Source organism: Rosa rugosa, chromosome 6 (genome assembly GCF_958449725.1).
Source record: "Rosa rugosa chromosome 6, drRosRugo1.1, whole genome shotgun sequence".
NCBI classification, from domain to species: Eukaryota; Viridiplantae; Streptophyta; class Magnoliopsida; order Rosales; family Rosaceae; genus Rosa; species Rosa rugosa.
The window spans coordinates 6,160,443-6,186,393 of record NC_084825.1 but is presented as its reverse complement, the minus strand read 5'-3'; the positions used below and the strand labels follow the sequence as shown (position 1 = coordinate 6,186,393).

General features: G+C 38.1%; 1 protein-coding gene and 1 pseudogene across 10 annotated transcripts; both read right to left on the bottom strand.

Annotated features, from left to right (window-relative positions):
• Window positions 1-5,978: 5,978 nt before the first annotated feature.
• LOC133715698 (anaphase-promoting complex subunit 11-like) lies at window positions 5,979-23,454 on the bottom strand. Of its 10 annotated transcripts, none has more exons than XM_062142305.1 (13): window positions 21,072-21,193; window positions 18,814-20,989; window positions 18,372-18,647; window positions 17,183-18,280; window positions 16,282-17,082; window positions 15,269-15,452; window positions 14,509-14,660; window positions 13,678-13,777; window positions 12,438-12,605; window positions 12,097-12,204; window positions 11,466-11,557; window positions 10,616-11,355; window positions 9,445-10,127 (listed from the first exon to the last, which is right to left on the bottom strand). In XM_062142305.1, the coding sequence occupies exons 2-5, from the start codon at window positions 18,934-18,936 to the stop codon at window positions 16,963-16,965; spliced, it is 1,617 nt and encodes a 538-aa protein (XP_061998289.1). In that variant the 5' UTR covers window positions 18,937-20,989; window positions 21,072-21,193; the 3' UTR covers window positions 9,445-10,127; window positions 10,616-11,355; window positions 11,466-11,557; window positions 12,097-12,204; window positions 12,438-12,605; window positions 13,678-13,777; window positions 14,509-14,660; window positions 15,269-15,452; window positions 16,282-16,962. The 10 variants fall into 10 exon arrangements, with proteins under 10 accessions (XP_061998296.1, XP_061998295.1, XP_061998294.1 ...); XM_062142306.1 differs by having other exon boundaries at window positions 18,814-19,706; window positions 21,072-21,183; XM_062142309.1 differs by lacking the exon at window positions 18,814-20,989 and having other exon boundaries at window positions 21,072-21,190.
• LOC133715697 (DNA (cytosine-5)-methyltransferase DRM2-like) lies at window positions 9,445-15,410 on the bottom strand (annotated as a pseudogene).
• Window positions 23,455-25,951: the final 2,497 nt, after the last annotated feature.

Below are 25,951 nucleotides of genomic sequence, written 5' to 3'. Positions count from 1 at the left end.
TACTAATACCAACTATAGTTCACAGACACCAAAAACAGAGAAATTCATTTTTTTATAATTAAAATCTTGTTTTTACTTACCCATGGACCATAGCTGATCAAGTCCATATGATTTTAAAACATTTATTTCTAGAAAAAAATTTCACAATTAAGCAATTAAACCTACAAAAATGAAATTCGGTTCATAAACGAACCATGTGAGATTTACTCACCTCTAAATCCAGCTGCGTCTTCTCTAACAGCTAATATTACAAAATCACCAAGTGTTCACCCAATACAATTCTGTCAAGCACCTAATCACATACGGTCTCAACTTAACACATAATTCACAAAACATAAATATACGATGATCCAACGGTCAGACCCTCACGGATCGCATGTAGGATCACCCTCTCAAAATTATAGGACGATCCAATGGTCGGATCTTCACAGAACGCCATTAAGATCATCCTCACAAAATTATACAACGATCCAACGGTCAGATCTTCATAGATCACCTTTAGGATCATTTTCAACGAATTATACGATGATCCAGCGGTCGGATCTTCATTCATGACCACACAAAGTCATTGGAACACTTCTACGATCAATATATCAAGACTGCAAGTCGATCAGAAGATCGGATCCTCACAGATCGAAAAACGAGAGGATCGACACTGTAAAAATCCTAACATATTCATATGATCTCCAAAAATTATGCATTGTATATCGAAATGCTGGTACCAACGAGTAGATCGAAATTAGGAACAGAAACTGTCCCTAGAGTGGCCGAAAAACACTGTAAAGCACCACCATAGAAGGCAGCGCCGCCATCGGCAAACACCAAAATTGGGTCGCAATACCTGTGCCAAAATCTTCCTCACAACATGTACAACAACTTTCACAACTACATTGAAGTCAAATTGCAAGCCAATTGGCCGGAATTTACCTTGGAAGAGAATGAGCCAATTGAAACCCTAGAATTTCAATTCCAAAATTCGATCTCCACACGTTGAATTGTTGCAAGCCACTTTAGGGGAAAACTTCAACGTTCTCTGGGCTGTAAAAGCCCTCACGAAATGTCGCCTGAGGTGGTCAGAATCTCGAGTTCCGACGAGCCCAGATTGCAGTGCAGCCACAGATCTTTACCTCCTTACAGCGCCTTCCACAGCTCGATTTTTGCTACGATCCTGCCACAGACTTGGAGAGGAAGGTGAGGTGAAGCTAGTGGGACCAGTGGCGCGCCCTATGGGGGCCGGATGGCGGAGAAATCGCCGGATGAATGTGAGAGGCGATTTCTGTCGGGGAGAGAGAAAATGGAGCTTGGGTTTCCAATTTTGGAAACCTGTCCTTCTTTGCAATTTTTGCAAAATTTTGGGCTTTATACAAAAATGGAAATTGTTTCAAAAGCCATAACTTCTTCATACAAACTCCGATTTTCGCATTCCGCATATGCACGAACTCGTATCGACATGCTCTATGGCTTTTGTGAAGGAAGTTTTTGCAAAATCTCAAAGTATAAAAAGTCAACTTTCGTAACCCCCCTAAAAATTCGTCCGACAATAATTCCAATCCTCAAACAACATACGAGCAAGGCATAAAATTCATATTTCGTACAATTGGCCCATTAATAAATTACAAAATTAATTTAATGAAACTCTAGGCCATTACACAATGTCTTTGGTAATGTTAACTTCCCACTTGTGTGATATATGCATTTATCATCGCACGTCTGTTTTCAATTCAATGGTATCTTAAGTACTACCATACTTGTATTTTCTATGTAGTTAAGATGGTGTGATGACAAGGATTTATCAGGTCCTATAGGGTTTCTGGTCGGGTAATATTTTTTCTTTTTGTTCTCAAGAATTGTGCCTATGGACTACATTTTTAGTTGTGTATAAGAGGCTTTTGTCGAAGGCAGGAAAAACGGTGTCAATCAAAACTGTTGCACGGGCTATCCCCTCTTATACTATGTTGGTTTTCAGATTATCGAAGGGCATTTGCAGAACCTATCAATCTAAGGTGGCTAAGTATTGGTAGGGATCAGGTGGGAAAAAGAAGCATATTCATTGGTGTAAATGGGATGTACTTTGTGAATGGCAGGAGGGTTAGGTTTTTGAGATAATGTATGCTTTAATCAAGAATTTGTTGCAAAGACAACTTGGTGGATTGTGTTGCACCCTGAGTCCTTGGTGAACTGGGTGTTTCGAGCAAAATATGTCACTAAAGGTGATTGGTCAGCAGCGCAAGTGGGAACAAAGCCTTCTTTTATCCGGAGGAGCTTGGTTTGGGGAAATGAGTTACTTTGTGCAGGCATTCGTTGGCAGATTGGGAATGGAGAAACAACAAGAATTTGGGAAGACAAGTGGCTACCATCACCTTGGACCTTTCGGGTAGTCACACCAAGATTTTTGGACAGCAATACCACGGTGAATCAACTGATGGAAAGGCCACAGTGAAGAAATGTTTCAAAATCTAATGGCTCACAAGCTTGCTAGATTTACAATGTAATTAGCACAAGCTATGTTTTGTAAGGATCAAGGTCCTCGATGGCTCCATGAGTTAGTTGATGGAAACTAGTTTGGCTGAGTTTATTCTTTTGAGTACATTTTATCCCCACTTTGATGTACTCTCCTTTAAGAGAGAGAGAGAGAGAGAGAGAGAGAGAGAGAGAGAGAGAGAGAGAGAGAGAGAGAGAGAGAGAGAGAGAGAGAGAGAGAGAGAGAGAGAGAGAGAATTCTATATATTCAAAAGAATTGTATACTGATGATCCTGTATCTATTCAAAAGAATGAGGTATTCAGTGTGACATTTACTTATCTACATATTGCACCATCATTATGCATTGACAGTTTGGCAATCATTTTCATCAGCACCAAACATTAGTACCCAAAACTCGTTCCATATTCAGTATCAGGCTTTGTCTGCAATCTACCAAACCAATTGTCCACAGAGAGAGAGACGCCATGAGGTCAGCTGTGAAATTGAACAAGTCAAGTCGCATATGGCATGGAAGATGAAACTGTGATTGGAATTGTAACCACATGGGCTTTTAAGGGAGAAGGAGAAAGGCATGTGCATCGAGGTGATAAGGTTGGAGGACTTGGAAGTCTTCTGGGTTGTTAAAGAGTCTTTAGAAAGCATAAATGGAATGTTAGGGTCTCAATTTCATGGCGGTGTTATTGGCAGCCTAAAATATCAAAACGACGATGGAGGAAATGCTCGATGTAATTGTTCTTGCCTAAATTAGTATATGAATCGGCTCAACTTAAGGAGTTGTGTCCTAAAACAATTATTTTTGATATAATTATTATTGTAATTTTTATTAATCAAATGGGCAAGTTTATTGTTCATTGCTTATATTTAATATTTGATTGAACAAGGTCCAAGGAATATGAGTTAAAGATAAAGTAATCTAAAGAGTTAGATGTGTGTGGCCTTTGTTCTTATACACTCTTATCCTAAAAGATTCTGTAAAGACCTGAAATTCCAAATTTAATTTCGTGTGAATTATGGAAATTAATAAAAGTTTCTTTTGGTATGATTTACCTTTTGATGATGTGTTTTCGTGTAACCGAGAAATAGAAATTACTTCGAAATGAAATTTTTATCGAAAACGCAATGTTTTAGGGGTGTCACAAAGTTTGACTTTTTATACGTTAGAATTTTGCGAAAACTTCCTTCAAGAAATTTGTAGTGCTCATCGATATGAGTTCGTGCATATGGGGAACGCAAAAATCGGAGTTCATATGAAGAAGTTATGGCTTTCGGGAAAAAAAAAATTATTTTTGTATAAAGGACGAAATTTTTCATAAATTCAAAAAAGCCGAGATTTCCAAAATTGGAAACCCAAGCTCTTTTCTCTCCCCTCGACCGGAAATCGCCCGATTTCTTCCACCGGTGATATCTTCACCGTCCGGCCACCATCGGACGTGAAATTTCTTGGGTTAGCTTCGCCTCAACCTTGCGAACCTGCCTGGGTAAGCATCTCAACCTATCTTGGCCCGTAGACCTGATCATACCCTCGATTTAAGTCAATGCCAGATTCTCCCTCCTCCGGCCACCATAGCTCGAACCACCTATTATTCTGGAATTCCCTGAAGATGATGATCATGCTCACCAAGCGGCATTAACATAATCGAAGCGAGGAAGGAGATCGGAGGCAGATCGGAAAACTGGAAAAAAATCTCTGATCTTACTATTGAGGTAGTTTCCGACCCTTTTTACTTCGATTCAAGCTTTGTGATAGTTAGAAAGTTGTTGTGCATGTTGAGAGGAAGAGATTGACATAGGTTTTGTCACCCAATTCGGTGGTTGACGACGGCACCGCCGCTGTTAATGGCGACTGTTTCCGGGGGCTTTCGGCCACCCTAGGGATAGTTGCAATTCCTCTTTTCAATCTACACATCGATGCGAACATTTCGATGTACAATGAGTAATTTTTGGAGATTGCATGAATTTGTTAGGAATTTTACGGTTTCGATTGTTTCGCCTTTCAATCCGTGAGGATCAGACCGTCTGATCGACTTGCAGTTCTGATGTAATAATCGTTGCAGTGTCCCGATGACTTTGTGTGGTCACAGATGAAGATCCGACCATTGAATCTTCGTATAATGTGAAAAGATGATTCAAAAGGGCGATTCATGAGGATCCGACTGTTGGATCGTCGTATAATTTTGAGAGGATGATCTTAATGGCGTTTTGTGAAGATCTGACCGTTGGATCGTTGTGTAATTTTGTGAAGATGATCTTACATGCGATCCGTGAAGATCTGACCGTTGGATCGTCGTGTAATTCTGAGAGAGTGATCCTACATGCGATTCGTGAGGATCCGACCGTTGGATCATCGTATAATTGTGTTTGGTGAATTGTGTGCTAAGTTGAGACCGTATGTGATTAGGTGCTTGACGAAATTGTGTTAGACGAACATTTGGTGATTTTGTAATCTTAGCTGTTTGGGAAGACGCAGTGGGATTAGAGGTGAGTAAATCTCACATGGTTCATTTACGAACTGAATTTCATTATTTATTTTATTTAATCGGTTTATTGTGAAAATTGTTTTATGGAAATAAATATTTATTTTAAATTATATGGACTTGTTCTACTACAGTTCAAGGGTAATTAAAATGATATTTTAACTATAAAAAAATGAATTTCTCAGTTTTTATGACGTGTGGACTATAGTTGGTATTAGTAGTCATTCCTGAGTGGATGACTACGTATAGATATATTTACATGAAATATATATATGGATGGCGTGGCATTGAGTGAAATAATAATCATTATTGTGTGATTTATTATTTTGAGCACGTATTTTCCGCTATAATACAATATATCATGTAATTGTTGATTTTATTGTGAGAAAGGGTATTTCAGTTTTGGAGTAACATTTTGGGTCACTTAGGACTTGTAAATGTTTTCGGTTTATGGATTTAGTGTCATAGTAGTGATAAAGGCGAGGGTATCGGATGCCATAACCTTGTGTGGGTGACAAGCTACGATTGAGTAAGTGTATTGGATGCCATAACCCTTTTCGGGTGATGGGCTAGATTGAGTAAGTACATCGGATGTCCTAACCCTGATCGAGTGATGGGCACATTATGCAAAAATGGGAATTGCAAAGTCGAAAGGATTATTGGTCTAAGCAACTTAGTTGACCATTCAACCCAATTTGAGATTTGCTTGAACGACTAGTACCATTTCTGAACTACGCTAGTTAGAGTCGACTCATAGTAAGCATGAGCATCTTCGTATGAGTATTTAGATAACACTAGAGCTTAGGTTAGCTTTAGACTACCAACCCAATCACCTATTGTTTTCCTTTAGATAACCCTGTCTAGGTCAAGGTAAACCCCTCTTTCTGACAGAGGTTGTCCCCATTTGGGTACAGCAGGAATATATTTCTGAGAACTTCTTTCTCCACTTCTTCCTGGACGAGCTTATCCTCTTGGAAGCTTGATCTTTTCTTCTTGAACGATTTTCGTAGAATGATTTTCATAGGATGATTTGTAATATTTTGAATTATTATTTGTCCTTCTGGACGTGGAGGAGTCGATCTTTCATTTCCCTCAATATCCAACCAAAGAAGAATGAAAGAAGGATCACTTGTAGTCATTTATAGTTCACCAGAGAGGTTTACTACACAAGACGTGGGGGAATACATCAAACGATTGATAATTGAAACCTCGAGGAGTTGCCTCAGCATAGATAACCAGATACACAAAATGTACATTGCCTCAGTCTAATATACAACCGAACATTTGCGAGTCTGCACCGGCAATCCCTGCACATTATGACAGAGAGAGAGAAGGCTAGGGGGCAGGACTTCCTTATAAGAATCCCAATTTTTCTCTCATCCTTTGAACTGCCACTCCCTCCGGCACATGGGGCAATGTGCTTGAGAAGTCTGTGAATTTACCCATTTTAGGATGCAATGAAGATGAAATGCATGGTTGCATGCACCCCAAACTGCAAGATAAATAATAGTTAATGACAGATCAACATAAAATTTCAGCAATAATGAACAAAACAGAGAAGATTTAGTAGAACACATGCATATCAGACTACAAGGCAAAATGGGCAAATGTCAGAATCTATAAGCCATGACTGATGACCTTTGGATTCCAAAACAGAAAATAGAAAAATCAAAAGATAGTAACTGCATATTAAAACCGAACACAAAATGAAGAAAAGACTTGGTTTTTAACTTTTTTGTTTTGTTTTTTGAAAAAGGTGTACTTTTATTAAAACCAATTGATCACAAGTACTAACAAAAAGATCTGCTAGTTCCAAGAAGGGAAAAAAAAAAAAAAACACCAAGCAGGAGAAAAGATTCCGTCTCCTCAAATTTTTCTAAATCAGAAGATTACTATGAAGTCTCCTCCTCTACCCCTAACCTATATAACCTTATCTCTTCTCCCCACGCTCTCACAAATGGTCATTAAAAGATAAAAGTTACAACTTGTCATGTGAAGCATCATCCTTGCATCAGTAGGCTATGAGAAGTCATTAGGTAGAAAAGCTTTGCCAATTAAATGGACGACCTAGTATCTTATGTGTAATTGCGTCCTGCACTATCAGATGTCTAATTTCTCATGCAATGACTGTCTGTTTTGAAGCATAGAAAAGCCTTCAGTAACAAAAGCATACTACCTACATGCAGACACTAGCTTTAAAAGTTATATAAAAAGCAGAATAATCAACCTTAGTTTGAAGTAAAGATCAAATGTTAACTAGAAATACAAACATCAATAAATGACGATTACCAGATTGGATGTCTAGGTCGAGCATGCTTTAGAAGCCTTCAGCAACAAAAGGACACTATCTACATACAGATACTAGCTTATATAACCACAATGAAACCTTAAGTTGAAGTAATGTCGACCAGAAAAACAGACATCACAAATGAAGATAATCATATTCAGTGTCTAGACTACCATATAGATTTTTAAGCTATCTAATTGTCCTCTAATCTAATAGGTGTCACCACAGAGACTGCAGAGGTTTCACATTAACTGTTAACCTATATATTCTCCTTTCTCATAGAAAAATGGAATAGTTTATTCAACAACAAAAAAAAAAAAAAAGGAATAGTATTGGATCTTACAGTGAAATGTTAAGTTTCTATACAATTCTAGAATCCATTAAAGAGTCTTCAGGTTCAGTACCCAATAATATTAAAGAAAATATATAAGGTAAAATCTTGCACAATAAACAAATTGGTTGGCCATTTTGGTCATGATTTCATAAGGCGTTGGCAACCCTGAACCCTTACAATCTTTAGGAGGCAGCAAACTCTAGCAAATAGCTATTTGGCCTCCGTGAGTGCTCAAACCCCAAATCATCAGATCCACATGGGTAGCAAAACCATGGGCCAAGCAGTTCCTACTAACCCCTCATTGATAGGTAATTTCATATTTAGGTAGTTTATGCGACAAAAACAGAGAAGATCCAAATGATGATGCTTGTAAATTAATAATACACTGCATAAACGATATATTATTCAGCAATTGCAGACACACACCATTGCAATCAACTTATGCCGTTAAAATGAACGAGTAACAAGGCACATACAAATCATACTAGTCAAGTTTGAAACAGATAAGACAAGATCTAGTCACTTCTCACAGCCCAGTTTATAGTCCACTCATCCCATGAATCAACATAAATGACAAAAGATTACACAAAGCCTTCAAACCCATCAAGTCTCTTGGTGGGGAATCATTTCCAGTACTGTGGCTAGTACTCGTAGTATATCTGTCAAGGATGTGATTGTTGTTCTGGAAAAGGAACCTCAGATGTCCAAGTCTACTCTGATCTATTTGCTAATGAACACTGCTCGCCGGTGAATAATCCAAAAGTGCTAAACACTAGTGTATATGAGAGATTCCTAGAGCTAAGGTCTTTAAACTGTTACTATCAGCTCCTCTTCATTACCTGCAGAATGGCTGTTTGGAGACGGCAATCTTCTGGTTTTGCTTTCTCTGGGCTTTGGCAGTGGCTGTGGGCCTATTATGGGCTGCAGTTTGGGTTGGGGTCTGCGGGCCCTGCCTTTTATCTAGTTTTCTTTAGTCAATAATTTCCTTTTTTCAGGGACAGTCTAGGCATTTCCGTGCACCTAGTTTTAGCTATTGGTTTTGGTCTTGTCGACTTAATTCTCAGTGTCTCTAGTTGTACACCAATTGAGGTCTCTAGGCGACTAGATTACTGGGTAATAGTTAGGTTGGGAGGGCCGGATCCTTCTAGCGCCTCCGGCGTAGTACCAAAGGGGGCTCCCATTATGTTCTACGTACCTAATTGTACAATGAGTAGGTTTATTTCTATGTACCACTGTGGGTACTACCACTATCTTCTTGTCTGCCTAAATGACAGCGGAAGGGTATGTAACAGCCTATTCTGGCTTATGAATATATTTCTTGCTTGCGGGCACTTCAAAAAAAATAGGGGTGAAATGCATGTTGTGTCTGAATAGACAGAACAACATGTATATGGAATTACTTCCAAGCCATTTCCTTGCATGCTGTTCCAATCTGGTATTCCCTCTGCTGTTCATGCATCCCTTCCCATTTGAAGCACATTAGATAACATAAGAGTTCACTGTTTAGATACTACAGACCGACCATCCTCAACTATACTTTGTCTAGTTGGGAACTCTTCTTGGTATTTGTTTTTGCACATTGGATAACTTATTTTATATATTACTGAAATGAAATTTCAATTGTCTGGTTTTTACTTCTTAAGATTACCCAGGGTATAACTAATTTTATACATTACTGAAATGAAATTTCAATTGTCTGGTTTTTACTTGAGATTACCCAGGGTATAACTAGCTTCATATCTACCATTCCATACATAGTAGAAGTCTCTTTTCCTTGAATGGCTCACAATAGCCACTGAAAAGAGAGGAGCTAGCTCCTCATATGCATTCTCAGTCAAGAGGGCTGGGAGTAGAAACCATTCAAACATGTAGCACAAGTTGGTTTCTGAATTGAAGCAGGACACAACACAGAGATTCAACATAAGCTTAACAGGTCCCATGACAAAACCATTGGAACAAAAAAAAGAAAGAAAAAGCACACGGATAATGAAGAGTTAACAAGAACCACTTTGCATATTTCTAAATCATTTGGAAAAAAGAGTAGTCCAAGATCAATAGTCAGAAACAAAGAGATCCAATGGTTCATTCTATTCAATGAAGGGTTATATATACACTCAATTGTATCTTGCCATAATACCCTTGACCAAATCCAATATACAAAAAGGGTCATAAAAAAGAGAAGATTCTTTACCCTCAAGCCCATCCCGATGGTGCCTGTTGCTACCTGCAAGATTGTTACATGGACCGCCACAAATCACTAGATCAAACCCACCAAAGGAACTGATATAATGCTCTAAGCAGTCAGCATTCAACTCTTGCACATCAGCAAGGTGATACAAGTTCCCTCTCTGGTTTGTCTGCTCCCACCAACACCTCACAAATATTTCTGCCCACCTCTGAAATCTCCACTGACATAACATTCTTCATCGGGATACCAAGCCGGTAAAGAGCTATCTCTGCACCACCAATCCCAGAGAAGAGAGAGAGGACATTGATGCCATTGGGAAATCGATCTTTCAAAACTGACAGGTGATAAGCCACTGTATCAATCTGAAGAAGTGGAGCCCGTAAGTAAAATGTAATAGCAAAGAGTATGCAATAAAAGTGAAAATCTACTAGAATAGAAATTGTTCAAATACAAAGTTCATTAGATAGAAACAGCAAAATATACAAATCTACTCAAAACTGTCATGCTTCAGCAGACAAAAAGTGAAAACTGAAGCAAATATAACTGTGGTAAAGTGAAACTATAGAAAATATAAATGCAAACGAACGAATGAGGGAATTTAATAGCAGAGAATATCTAAATGTCAATGAACCATAAGCAAATGCAATTTCAAAATGACGGGACAACTGATGGAAAGATTGAAACATAAAGTTCAATTATAGAGAAGTTAAAATACAGATCATGCTTGTGAACAGAACAAACAACCAAAGCAAATGGAACTGTCTGAAAATATTCAGGATCATTCAGTGCATGAACTGCACAATAAGGAAGAAAGAAATGTTCATTCAAATGGAAGAAGAAAGAACTCTACCTAGAATGAATTTCCGAGTGACTTATATCTATCTGTCCTGCTTATTACCCTTGTCAGGTCCCTTGGGAACCCCAAAAGCATTTCCACTTGATCAGGCTCAAGTGGGGCCACCTTTTTCTTTCCTACCCAAACAAGATTCCACTTGCGGCATTCATAAAGAACATAGCCACGGACACTTTCAGGTGGCATTTCATCTTCGTCACAGTCTTTGAGAGCCTTCAGGATCCTCTCAGTAATTGTTGCACTAGCAATGCAAGCCTGTAAGCAATTTAGCTTTTTGTCCGATCATCCTAAGTAGGCCACCACCCACCTCCTTGTCATGGTAAATGCATCAAATATAGTTTGTGGTGGAAGGGAAACGAGAGGAAATCTGTTTTTGATTGGAAAATTGTGAACATAACCCCTTTTTCTTGCAGCAGCACAAAAACTGAATCAACAAACTCAGGCTTCAAGTCATACAAAAAGCAGGATATTGTGCTCCAAACTCCTTTAGGAGTCAATGCCACATTCTCATAGTAAAACTAAGGAGGTCCTGTGGCCGCCTTTGGAAGACTTCTGTGGATTTGACAGAGTTCAGCTGGAGTCCCAAACCCATTCATTGGATTTGGGAGATGAATTGCACCAGCATCTTCCCCTATGATCTGGTTTCCATGTCCCGTAATCCTTTTCCTTTTCAGCAATGAAGATTCACAGAGTTTCCATTTATTCTTCTCAGGATACTCACTCCGCAGATGTGTACGCTGTAAAAGTTGAACCAGCAGTCAAAATCTACCAGACATGGAACATGTAGATAAACTGATTCTTTGTCCCGAAATTAACATTGAATATCAGCAATAAGTATCAACAATACCATCTCTTCAAGGGGAAGATGGCCATCTTCTGCCTTTGAAATTTGAGCAGCTGATATGAAATCAGTCAAATCAACAAGTGACGAGTCAATACCTGCCATTTTTCTACAGGAATAAGTAAAAAGAGACAGGTAACAACATATATAGAATTGAAAAAAAGATTTTGAGGATTGATGGCATCACCAACTGACTGAACTAGCAGAAAGTGGTTAATAGTCCAAGTCAAAGAAACTAGTAAACCTGGTTGGGTTTCCTACTAAACAACAGATAATATTAGGAAGGAGTTTTGTGGCCCCAAAATCACTGGCTGTTTTTATGCTATGAAAAACATTGTAGCCTAGTTCCACGAGATTCTCCTGCTATACAGTTCCAGTTACATGATTGCGATCCTGATTCCTGACTACCCAGAAAGGAACCAATATATTTTTTGGATGCGTTGAAGATGAAATTAGAGTGTTAGACCCTAAACGAAATTGTTCTGGTTATACTTCTGGAGTTTGGTTTGGAGCTAAAGATATGCATATACCTAAAGCAAGCAAATAGCAGTTTACAGAATATCAACATAATCGCGAAAAAGAATTGAAGTATAGAGACAATCTGTAAGTGAGGATTCTCATAGAAATAAAGTTATACCGCATCTCTCTATTGCCATTGAAGCCTCCTATAGTCCAATTCATTGTACCCCATTTTAACCGAGGACATAAGTTTTGTCTCTGCCTCAGATGTACAATCGATGGTTACCTGCAAAAATAGTTTATTAATTTTCTGTGAAGTCCACATATGTAACATGTAACATGCAAGTGAAGTGTCATTGCCATCAACCAATAATCCCATGTAAATTGATGTACTAGCCTATAGAATGATGAGGAAGTTCCATTGATATTGCAAAACACTATATTATCACGTGGTGTGGAGGATAGAGATTCTTATCGAAAAGGGCCAATGGCATCTACAGTATTCAAGATATTAACTACCTCATCATCAGAGCTATAGAGGTATGAAAGACTGTCTAGAAAGCTCCCATCATAATCTGAAGAAAAGAGATCCGAGTCAACTAGTTGCTGTTCTTGAGGACAGCACTGTTCTGGAGGAGAATGCAGCTCTGGAAGAGAATGTTGCTCCGGAGGACTACTTTCAAGAGCCTGCAAAATAATAGCAAGAAAGCAGAAGAATGTAAAACCTTCTTTCCTTTTATTGCAAGTTATCAACGACTTTATATTCTTCAAGTATGGGAAGATCAGACCCGGAATACTTGAGACCAACTCATCTTGCAAAAACTATAAATATGTGCATTATACTACCATGAAATGACAGATGAATCAGAACAATTGGATAACAATCTAACAAGATAGCAATTGATTATGCACTCACAAGACAACGTACATTGAACACAATTGCTTAATTTAGAAATCTTAACCAGGAATTTTGATGCCAGTTTAATGTTTTTTTTTTGTTCTTCTTATCCTCATCAATTTCATTTTGATTTTACAAGGATAGGTAAGAAAGACGGAAGATGGGCACAATGCTGGACACTAAAGATAAAGCGAGAGTAGTGCTTCGATGTAGTGGAAATGAAAACATATGGATTATAAGATTTGTAGAGAAGACAATATCAATATGTGCATGACAAACAATTAAAGCGAAACAATTAGTGATACGATATGAAAACAAGGCATAACTGATGTAGAAATATACAATGCAGACAGCCAGAGACACTGTAATTAAAAGAAGACTAGCTAAAGTAGAAGCTAAGGACCTACAGGCTGACTAAAATAATCATGCATGATTATTATTCCTGAATACACATTACTATGAAATACAGCTTTGACAATGAATGAATACAAAATACATGGTTATACTCCCCAGATTGATAATCTACTGACCTAGTCCAATATACCATAGGCAAACACAAAATGTGAATACTTAAATTCATGGATGCGCATTACATGCAAGTTAAGTTTGACAGAAGCTAAAACTATAATTATGTAACAGCACATCAGACACAACCAACACATTCCGAAGTTATCTTCATCAAAGAAAGCATTGGCAAGTGAAGTCCAGTTAATAATCACGTTATATAAGAGGATTTCAAGAATTGAATCTGCATCCTCAAGTCCTGGATGCCATCAAACTATTGTGTTGAATAAGGACAGGTTAAACTGAAGCATTTCAAGTAAAAACTTGCACTGGAATGAAATGGTTCAGTGCTCATACCATGTTCTTGGATGGCTTTGGCAACCATATTATGAGAAAATCCCATGCTGATAAAATGATCAGAAACCTTGGTTTGGGAAGGTCCTGATGATGAGCTAGCCTGTAGGAAGATAAAAAGGAATTGCATGTTGAGAATAATATATATATATATATATATATATATATATATATGATTATATAACCCTCAAAGTGTCATACTTGCTTATACATGTATACTTTTGTGCATACACATTAATTTGTATGTTTGCAAGTTCATTGAAGTCATGAAAAGTAACTAGAACAAAGAGGAAGATTGTGTGCTCAGGGAAACCAAACTAGTCAAACAAAATTAGCTGTACAGCACCAAGGCACTGTACAAGTAATAATGGGAAAAAAAATTAATCATTATGGGATGAAATTATAGGATGCCAGCGTGAATTTTGAAATCTTTCATCTAAAACCGGAAAGGTGGATAACTAAGTTTTCTGGAAGCAAAGCACCAAAACCACAGATACATCTTTGATATTTAAGATATTTAATCACTGCTTTTCAGGGAAAAAGAAATAAAAGAAAAACCCAATAAGAAATGAGCCATAGTCACATCGAATTCTGTGACTTGTACCTTGGAATGCTCAAACCTCTATAAAAACGGAAGAAACTTGAGTATCATCCATATGCATTTTCTCTAGGTAATTAGATGCAGATTTTTCAAGAATATACAATGAAGAAATACTTTGCACAGTTGATAACGTGCAAAGCAAGCAAGTATTTCATCTGCAGCAATGAACTCAACGCATAATAGATTCATATCATCAATCTCCAAAGAAATATAAATCTGTACGTCGGATTTACCTCCCCAGAGCCTGGATTAGCTGAAGAAGATAAAGTGAAGTTTTCCATCTCAAGCTCATCATCAGTATCCCGGTCAACATCATCAGCATATTTGTAGTTAGTGCAGTTGGATTCCTCGCTACTTGAAATGAACCCATAAATGACTTCAACTTCTACCCCCAATAGTAAAAAAGTTGGATTAACATCACAAATAACCCAATTGTGAAACATGATAATGTATACCTTACACACAGAATGATACGAATAAAGTGACTATGATATGATAATGTATGAAATCCAAGTAGTATTATAGGGTTATTGTATGAGTTAGGGTTCAATAGTACTCGTCTACTTGACTCGATGATGAAATGACACAAAAGCAGCCTGAGATGAGCAAATAGCCACCCTATTATGAAAGGGAGCCCAAATCCGGAACAGGACAAGGCATACATTTCCAGTACTGTGACTTCCATATTGAAAAAGTAAACATTTGTTTTCCATACAAATCCATAGGAAACTTACTCATATTATTTAACCATAAATTATCAAACTTTTTGGATTCAATTCCCCTTAAGCCTCATTGTCTCCAATTTCAGAGTAAAAAAAAAAAATCACTGGTCTCACCTTTTTACAAGACAGAGTGTATTACATTACAGAAACTCAGAATCAGTACCAAACGAAACCCTAAGGTCCATGCCCAATCAAAAACAACAAACACGAACAGAGAGAGCAATTACATACAAGTTATATATAATGGAGAAGCAATTGAAAGAAAATTCACCTACTGAAGCTGGAACTGCAGAGAATCATGAATATCGGCGGAATGTAGTTGTTCACCGCTGTAAACGGTTTTCTGGTACAGAGAGAATCATGATTTTCGCACAACTCAAGGAAAGTTCAAGTAACCTTTATACTTATGTACTGCCTCGAACCTTGCTATCTATATCAAATGGAATACCTTGCACCTGCAGAGAGCATGAAGAAAAGACATATACAATCAACCTGGCATGTGAAAGTCATTATTGCCAGAGAGATCACTACAACATAATGCAGATTTACAGATGAAGGTAAAAGTCAAAAAAAATTTGTGAGGAAAAATATCTGAACCAGCAAAGTGGTGTCCTTTAAAATTTCTCACAGCAATATGATCATCATATACACTGAACATCAATTCTTTCTATTTTCCCTGAGCCTGCTATTTTAGATGGACCAGAGATAGACATTTTATTCAGACAAATCCAATGCCATTGGTTATTTAGATCTACACACCAGGCAGTTGTTGCAATCAATGCATTCTTATGGACTCTAGAATCGATGGCTAGTGGCAACATAAGATGGAACAATCTCTGTACCAGAAAATCGCAAAAAATGTGTCCAATGGTACAAGGATGGACTTCTAAAGAAAATTTAGTATCCGTACATTTTGTTGGTTTACTGTAATAAAAAAGCCTGGTCATCATTTTCAAGGAGATCCACATAATTTCTTACAATTTGCTAAGACTGCAATGCAAGGTTACTTACAATTCTCTGTAACAGCACACCATTCTACATGAGTACACGGTTTAAAAGTATAATATTAATGGTGCAAGCCTACAAGTGTACTGATAGCTTATAGACTACAATCAATATGAATGCTTTTCCTATCAAACTAGCTACAGAGAGGCAATTCAGTTTATTGTATAACTACTTCAATAATATCGGTTTGCAAGTAAGATTACAGTGTCATTTGGAAATAACTTGGGGAGTCCACTAATAACTAGGCAAAATATCAAAACTAGAGTGATCAAGACTCACCTAACTGTAAAAGATGAAGGCAAGAGAGCTCCAGAAAGTAATCACTGCAGAAATTTAAATGAGAGAAGAGCAGGCATTGGCCATTCATGATCTGCAACTCATTTCCAACCATGGGATCAGAAAGTCCTTAATTGTGGTCTTTCAGAGTGGCCAGTGGTGGATCCCCAATATTTCTGCCAGTCCTACAATTCTTCAAGCGTGCAAGTTCTGCTACCAGTGCCGCTGGTTTCCCCTGCAACTGGAATGTCAAAACCAATCAATATATCCTCATATGGAGACACTCAACTGCTTGATTGAGTGGTTGTTTGGTTCAACTCTTGCACATCTTGCTCATATATCAGACGAACTCCACACTCCTTCACCTTCAGACCCAGCCCTCTGGTTTCAAATAAGAACTCAAGCTGACTGCAACTACTATGCCACCACTCTGTACCAAAGTATTTATCACAAGATACATAGAATAGCCACAGGTGATCTGATTCAACCTGGCAAAATTCCTCACTAAAGCGAAATGCAGGCTGTCTGCCATACACTTCCAATTCTCTTCCATCGAGCTTCAGGCAACATACAAGATGATGCGTCGCATTAAAAGTCTTGAATTCATTTATATAAAGCTCATCCACCGGATGGTGCTCATGGAGTATAAAAACAACACACAAAGCAAATCCCAAAAACTGACTCTTATTCCAATGTGCAGGTAGAGCTACACTTAATGAACACCCAACACTGATGGCTGAACCACTCATGAATATTACTTCCAGGAATTACAATTTGAAAAGTTTCCCTCTTATTACAGATTCCCTGTGCAAGAAGAGACAGGTTGTTAGTTGATTAATGTCTATAAGTATATGAGCAGAAACACACACACAATCGCGCACACACACACTTAGAGAGGGAGTACCTGATACATGAATGTCTTCAGCATTTCAAATGCTATGTTACTGCATCCTTGATTGCCATTTAGATTGAAGCAATTGATGAAATTGAAATATGATTTGTTTAATCTGTTCAAATTTGATGCATCAAACAAGTATTTCAGTGAAGTACAACCATCTGCCCTTAAATCCAGTATACTATTTGATGGAAGGTCTGCCAACTCTTGAAGTCTCTTGCAATTCTCCAAGTTAAAGTTCTCAAGCTTAGAAAGCAATCCAATGCTGGAAGGAAGACGAACAAAATTGTTTCCACTTAGATTCAAGGTCACCAAAGAGGGAAAGTGACCAAATTCGTTGGCAAACGCTTCTTCACCAAGATTGCAGTTACTCAGGTTCAGATATGTTAAATTACACAGACCAGATATAGGCAAGCGGAAACTCATTGGCTCATTATTCACTTTCTGCAGCACTTTTTGCACCAATCCAGAAGGCAAGAACTTATGTAAAGATCCACAAACTAACTCGCATCCATGAAAGATGGAACCTCTCACATATCTTATGAGATCATGCGTAGCTGATGATTCTATTGCAGACCCATTATTCACATCAATTTCCTCAAAACAGTCCATCTCCCCCATTACCGGATGTTTGCCGAGTTTCAAGCATCCAGAAAGATTAAGATTTTCAACAGACTTCAATTTATTGATGGTGCTTGGGAGACGAACAAGATTTCTGCAGTTGCTTAGATTCAATGACACAAGGCCGCTCAGCTGTTTGATTGAAACAGGCACTTCCTTAATGGCAGTCCCATCAAGATAAAGCACCGACAAACGTTCCATATTTCCAACAAACTTGGGAATCTTCTTAAGTTTTGAGCAGTTAGAAAGAATCAATGTTTCAAGAGATTCCATTTCAATTCTACTTGGCAGACTCTTGAGACTTTTGCAGTCTTTAAGATTCAGGAAAATAAGCTTTTTGAGAAATCCAAGGGATTGATGGATTCTTACCAAATGAGAACATCCTACAAGATCTAAAGTCTCAAGATTCTGAACACCTGCGAAGTCTGGGGCCTCCACAATGTTTTGAGAATGGCAGAGTTTGATGAACTTCAACTTGTCGAAATTCTGCTCATAAAATCGAAACAGTGAGCCACCACACAGAACAGACAATTTGCAAAATAGAGATAAACAAGCAGACTATAACTAATAGCCATACCTTTGTTCCCTTCCAAAGCTGTTTAATGTTGCTGTGGCACAAATTAAGTTCAATAAGTTCACGTGCTTTAAATTTTTTTGGGAGAGATCTTAAGGGACACCCAGTCCATTCGAGGAGTCTCAAGGAATTAGAAAGACAAGTGAGGCCTTTTGGAAGGTCCACATTACGAATATGGAGAAGACTAAGTTGAGACAAATTTGAAAAGGCTTCTGGCTTCCAATGAGCCACTTGTAATTTAGTCAACTCCATTACCATGCCTTGGATTGAATCTGTTCCCTGATAATGAAAAACAAGAGTAATAACTCAAGTGCAGAACACAAAGAATACCAAGACCTAAGCAGATTACAAGTAAATCTGCCTCTTTTTTTTTTTCTAGATAATAATTGAAGTGCACAACACAAATAATAATATGCTTATCTTTATTCCATTATCAAACTCTTACCGTATTTCTCGTCAGCACATCGTTGATCTCTTCATGAGACCATAATCTACTACGTTTGCCTGGCTCTTTAGAAGACTGCTCACGAACAATTTCCCAGCCCGTTTCTTGTAGCAAATCATGCATCAACAGTTCGTTGTTCGAGATAGTTATGAGAGATCTATCAGCAAGAACACTTAAACCAATGACAGGGTTTAGCTGGCAATAGTCTAGTATTTGTCACACGATCCTTATCCTTCCCCTTGTAAAAGCAAGCGATATGTAGGAATATTTCTTTGTCTTTTTCATCCAGTCCATCAAAACTAATCCGAAGCACCTCAATAATATGTTTATGGGGTGTGTTCTTTAGCCTATCTATTGCACTTGCCCATTCATCAGCGCTTCTACCAAACAGAAAAGAACCTAAAACCACGAGAGCCAACAGAAGCCCCTTAGCATACCCTAAAATATGGTAGCACAGATCCAAATAATCTTCTGGTGGGGGACATCTCTTAAAAGCCTTCAAACTCAAAAGTTGAAGTGCTTCACCACAGTTTAACCCATTAGCCTTGTATGTAGCATCAACATCATGTGCCTTTAACAACTGATTATCTGTGGTGGTTATGATAATTCTAGTCCCTGGACCAAACCAGCTGCGACTTCCAGCCAATTTCCCTAATTGTGTCAACTCATCCACATCATCAATAACAACAAGCACCTTTATTATACACAACCGCCTTTCTACCATAGCAGCTCCTGTGTATTCATCCTCTATATTTTCTATTTTTGCCATCAGGATTTTGGAAAGAAGTTTTTCTTGTAGAGAAACTAGGCCATTTTTTTTAGACATTTCTCTAACATTGGCCTTTCAGTAGGAGAGCTTGTCAATTTGACCCAAGGAAGTCAGGTGATGAAGACTACCTCCCAGAATGTTTAGTAGCTCAAAGTTATAATTACAAAATAGGATAAACAAAAGGAAGATAGTGCATATTACTACTGAACTGAACATGAGGAAAGCCACTGCTTTTCAGATTGTTCAAATACTCAAACCATTTGAGATCATTCAGTAAGAAAGCCATTAGTTTGACCTAAAAAAATCAGGTGTTGAAGGCGTACAATCAGGCGGGGGTTAACATAGGATCTTATGTTGTTATCATTTCATGCGGTTTCTGATGTCTAATTTCATGTGCAAGGAGCTTTTGGAGCCTTCAGCACCAGAAAACTCGCTCATAAAGCATTACTAGCTTAGGAAACCTAGTTGAAAGACTTCAACCTTGGACTAAAGTTGATGAGAAACACAAATATAGCAATAAACAAACATAATCAGACATCTAGCATGTAAAACATAAACCAGTCAAGCAAATATGTATATATGATGCCGCTACTAAAGTATTTTGGTGTTTTAGGAGTCTAAGGCAGATGTAACCGAAGCTTAAAATAAGGCTGTCTCTTGTAAGCCAAATCAGATTGGAATGAACAAAAATTGAGTGTTATTGAAGGCTGGATGCCTTGGTATCTCCTCTCCACCATTTTCCTCTATTACCCATGTTCTCTGAAACTAGAGCAGCTATAGGTATCTTTCTTCTAAAACTACTCTATTTCTAATTATTTAACTTTCTAAGCATAACCACCCTCACTCTCCCTTTCTTTGTCCTACATCAGACTAGAGTTTAGAGTCTACCATTGAAACGTATTAAGCTACCCACTGGCATTTGTCCTGTACTATTGAAACTAGAAGTTGCTATTGAATCTTAGATCTGGAATCCCTTAATGCCTCACTCTTTAGGTTCAACACAGAATAAAGGTTAAACCGCAAAAAAAAAGGGAAAAAAAAAGAGACAAACTGCTTGAGTAATAAGTAATTTAGTTGGCCTTTTTTTTATTTTTTATTTTTATCATAAATCTATTCTTCCAGTCCCCAAAATATAGGATATCACAGTTTGTTGGGAAACATATCATGGTAGTTGTGATTTTATAACATGTCGGCATATTTATCTGAATCATATTTTAGGTATTTAGTAGGAGAAAAGAAAGAAAACCCAAATCTTGATGCTTGAAAATTAATAATCAATTGATACAATATACCATAACACAATGAGATATTTGAGCACAGATCACCGCAAGCACCACAGATCTCAAATTAATTACGCTTGAAAAAAGGCATGACCATATGTGGATACAGACAACATTCGAGCCACTTCTGAAATAGCAAAGTTTGAACCAATACGAACTCATCTGATGAATTAACAGAAATGATAAAAATTATAATGTTTGCGACTTACTTAGTGGGCAATCATCCCCAGGGAGCTTACAATCAGGACAACAACCATCAAATGCCATCCTCCAAATGCCACATGTTTCATCCTGAGCATCCCATGTCCATGCAGCAACAGCATGCCACCTAGAGGTAAAAAAGAAATCATAAGAATTAAACTCAAAGCAAATGAATATACCACATCTCACAAAAGCGCACATCAATGTTAGGTATACACTAGAGCAATTGATCATATCCAAAATTTATAAATGAAGATAAGAGATGGGAAAGGGATAAAGAGACCGTACTCTGTTTAAATTCCCAGCAGAAAGTCACAAAAAAGAGAGCGGGTCAAGAAAAACTCTTTCTAAAAAATGCTTGCAGCATCGACATTTCACAAATCACAACACAGATATTTCAAGTTTAGGCTAGATAAGTAGCAAACATACTGATGAAGAATACGAGCAGAATATTTGAAGTCAGGATTTGGAAAGTAGTTCAAATAAACCTAGGCTTTTATTATTAGGATTCTTATTATTATTATTAGGACTATTTCTTGAGGATTCTTTTAAGCATAAGGATATTCCTAGTTATTCTAGAATTGTCTGAGCCTCCCTATATATAGAGGCCTTTGTAGTCTTTTATTTTCAGATTTGAGTTAATAAAATTGAAAGCTTTTGCTTATATCCGGGTTTGTGTGATGCAACCTACCCTTAGGTGTGATGCCTAAGTTCTCTGGGTGTGATGCCTAGAAACCCTACTGGTGTGATGCTAGTAGTTCCATCCCTTTTCTTCTTAAGTTTCTTATTCTAAATCCCTTTTCTTTCTAACGATCGAGACTGCTGCAAATAAACCCTAGTTCTACAGTTCTTTGCTACTTGTCCTGCATCACATACCAAACTAGAACATACGAGGATTTCCATGTTATTATCAAACTAGTCAAACAAAATAAAAGTTAGACAATTATATGCCAGACACTCGTGAATATCCTGTAAGAGTAGTATTCTCATTGCAAGTTCCACTCTTGATTGCTATCATACTAGAGCATACAGGACTTTGATGTTGTGACCAGAATACTGAAACCCAACCAAACACAGACAGAAATATCCTAGACACTCATGACTAACATGTTAGGCTAACAATTTTCATTTCAAGCTCAGGTCTTGATTGCCTTCAAGAACATACAGGGTGTTCTGGGAAGTTTCAACTTAGACAACAACTCGGAAGTACAACTTTCAAGCCTATCAACTATAGTTAGTTACACTTATTCTTGATAAACCCAATTCATACCAGTCCAATACCATCAAGCAGAAAGTCATGCTACTATGACTAAATGCAAAACAAGATTGTTAAGAAATGGGAATGAGATCAACACAATGAAATCGAGTCTGCTCTGCTGGGTTTGTAGATTTGGCGGGTCTAATTCTCACCCCTACCAAACAGTTGGTCCTCATAATATAATTGGCCTTGATAAACATGAATCAATACTTTAGCCCAATTCTGCAATTTCATTATGTTGAAGCTCCTAAGTTTTTCACTTATTTCGTTAGATTGCCTACGTTCTTGCAATTTCATTATGTTAAAGCTTGATAGTATAATACTAAGGACCACTGGCATGAGCAACCCAATATAAATATGGAAGATGCAACGAAGAATTGATAATCACTCAAGTATAGAACAGTTGTTTGAAAGAATTAAGAACTAACAACTTGATTTCCAGTACAACATAATATGATATCAAAACCAGATCAAAAAGACCCTACTCACTATGAGTAGGTAGCAAATCACTTTGTTGAAATGAGAAAACCAGATCAAAAAGTATTAAGCTAAAAGATAACATGCATGCTCGTCTGAACAAATGGGTTTCTAATTTGCATTTTAACATTCTTTCCTATGAAGTCAATTAAATTATTTGATGAGAAGGGCATTTAACACAATAGCATAACATTGTCTACAAGTATAATTCAGATTGGAGCAAGCTAAGAATTTGAGAAATTTGCATCTGTGGTAGCACAACAGCAACAATTGTAAACAGCAGATATAGCAAAATTCTATCACACTCCAACCATTGTCCCCTATTGAACTCCTTCCATATCATCTTATTCCTCAAGCCTTTGATTTCCACTGCATTCCCATAATTCAAACACAGAATCAAACACTCAAAACAGAATAGAATACCTTTCATTTCTAAACATTAAGAAGCCACAAATGGGATAACCAAGCATTGGTGACTACTCACCAAAAATAAAGACAAGCATTACCACGCAGTGAAAGCAAAAGGCACGAATATCAAGCCCTCCTATGAAGGCACTCTCATCCTCACCGGAGCTGTTATCAACTGACGTAATCACCGAGACCCCATTGAGCACCAAAAAACTGTCGTATCAACTGTCCCATCCTCAAGACTCTTCAAACCGCTCCAAGAAAACCGGCAGGGGACCACGTGGCAACGACTCCGATTTCCGATTCGCTTCACCATTACTTGGTCTACAACATGGTCTCGCCATCGCTTCCATAGCGTTTCGCGGCAAGGTCGACGAGTGCCTCGCCCAGATTTCCGATTCGCTTCACCATGACTTGGCGAAGAAGGTCAACACCCTCTCGTCTCGACCGCCATCGCTTTCTTAGGGTTTTAGGCTCCGAATACGAGATCCGGGCCGGGTCAAAATTTTGACAAAGAATTTAAATTGCAATAAGAAAACACGCTTCCATTGATGGAAAAGAAAAGATTTACAGCTACACACTCATCGTTTCACTCGCATCAAAAAACCATTTACACGAGCACTTTACTTTTTACTTTGGGATCTTGACCCAAAGCCCTAAAATGAGTAAAAATTATCTCACTTACCCCAGCGACAGATTTTTGTTCCCACATACACAATTTAACACTAAATGACTATTTTACCCTTAACCCAATTAAAGAATCACAATCACTGCCATTCAACATCAATCTCTCTCACATCCCGATCACTCTCTCTCTCCTCTCTCTCGCCTCCGGCGCTGTCTCTCTCTCTCCTCTCTCTCTCGCCTCTGGCGCTGTCTTTCTCTCTCCTCCGCCCCATCTCTCTCTCTCCTCTGCAGATCCTTCACTCGATCGAGTGCGAGCTGTGCTGCATATCCCAATTCCGCGGTTCGAATCGCATTTCTAGGCGCATAGAAGATGAGATCAAGCGGCAGTAAAGCCACGTCGTCGTCGTCGTCGCCCGACGATAGTGGTCGAAGGCAACGATCCAAATCCATCACCGGCAGAGTTTCCACTCGTCTTGTCTCGAAATCAAATTTCGATCTCGCCACAGCGTCGATGACGAGAAGGTCACTCTTTCTCCCTTCAATTCCCAGTCATGGATGTGACGAAATGCCATGAATTTGTGTTAGATTTTGAAGCAGGAATGCATATTGGTTGGAATGGCGTTTTTTCATTTTTCTGTCTGAGATCGAACGTCTCCAGCGGGAAGGAATCAAGTAAGGTCGGTCGGTTTGAGACTTTGAGGGATTAGGCGGGGGCCGGGCACTTCATGGTGGTTGTACAAAGGTTGACTGCACTACTGTCATCCATTCTTACCCACCAGTCTCGAGCACAATTTTTTTTTCTTTTCCTTCCTCTGAGATCGAACAAGTCTCTAAAGCACACTTTTTTTTTTTTTTAATTTGGATGGAGAATAGTGCTACTTCTGTGTTGTAAATCAAAATGGTGCTACTTCTGTTTTGCAACAGAAGGCCCGGAAGGAAAGAAAACAGAAAAATAAGGTGGCGTTCGGTAACGTTTTCAAGTCATCTTTTTCCATTTTATAAATTGAAAATGTGTTCGTTGGTCTGTTTTCAAAAATACAGAAAATAAAAAATGAAAATGATTTTTTATTTTACTCGTAAAACAGGAAAACGACAAATAGACGTTTTCACCTTTTCATTCTCATATTTTAGAAAACACGAAGATATATGTATACATTTTCATTGTTTTTTGTATTTTCATACGGTAGTACCGGACGCGTTTTTGTTGTTCTCGTTTTTGAAAATTGTTTTCGGAATAAACTACCGGACACATTTTCGGATCTCAAAAATCCAATCTTGTTTTCTCGTTTTCATTTTCAAAATCGATTTTTGAAAAATCATTTTTAAAAACGTTACCGGACAGGCCCTTACGTCTATTGGGGGCCAATAGACGTTTTTAAATCGATATAATATCTTCGTTTTTTTTTCTTTAAACAAAGTTTTATTGTCTAAATTTTAAGAGATTAGTTCATATTTTGGCAACCGAAAGTTCTATTGGAGGATAATATACGTCTATTAGGGGGCAAAAGACGTCTATTGGGGACCAATAGATGTCTATTGAGGGTAATAAACTTTTCCGGTGAAGTTTTCAGAAAAGTCCCGTGGCTGCGACCGGTGACCGGATTCCGACGGCCGATGACCGGGCTCCAGCGAAGTCCCCTATGGTTTCTCTCTCTTCCATTTTCTCTCTCTCTAAGTAACAAAGGTGAGGGTAAAATGGTATTAAAAAAAATAAAAACAAAAAAAAATCTTAATGGGGTATTAGGGAAGACCTCCTTAGAATGTTTTGGGTAAGAGAGAATTAAAAAAACTTAATAGGGTAAGTGGGAAAAAAATCTCTAAAAATGGGGTAAATGGACAAAACCCCTTTTACTTTTACATTTTTTTTACTTTTTTAACTCAGTCACGTCAAAACTCAAAACAAACGAACGGAGCTTTTATTCCCAGTGCTTCTTGCTCCTACTCTCTGGCAAGCCAGCCAATCAAGGCGGCTATCCAGCCGATGATGGCCTCGGCGCGCTGAGAGAAGCGCTCAGAAATGCAGAGGATTGGTTCATCAACGCGCGGAAAGAAATGATCCACGAAATCAGGTATGCTCTGTCGAATCTGGTGCGCCAGTCGCTGGCTCCTCCTCGCCGC

What these genes read in the sequence shown, in the direction of transcription:
- LOC133715698 (XM_062142305.1), bottom strand. Translation starts at nt 18,936, where the DNA reads ATGCATGATTTGCTACAAGAAACGGGCTGGGAAATTGTTCGTGAGCAG. An exon ending in ATGTGCTGACGAGAAATACG is followed by an intron (nt 18,648 to 18,813) that starts GTAAGAGTTTGA and finishes TTTCATTATCAG; the next exon opens with GGAACAGATTCAATCCAAGG. An exon ending in AGCTTTGGAAGGGAACAAAG is followed by an intron (nt 18,281 to 18,371) that starts GTATGGCTATTA and finishes TTTTATGAGCAG; the next exon opens with AATTTCGACAAGTTGAAGTT.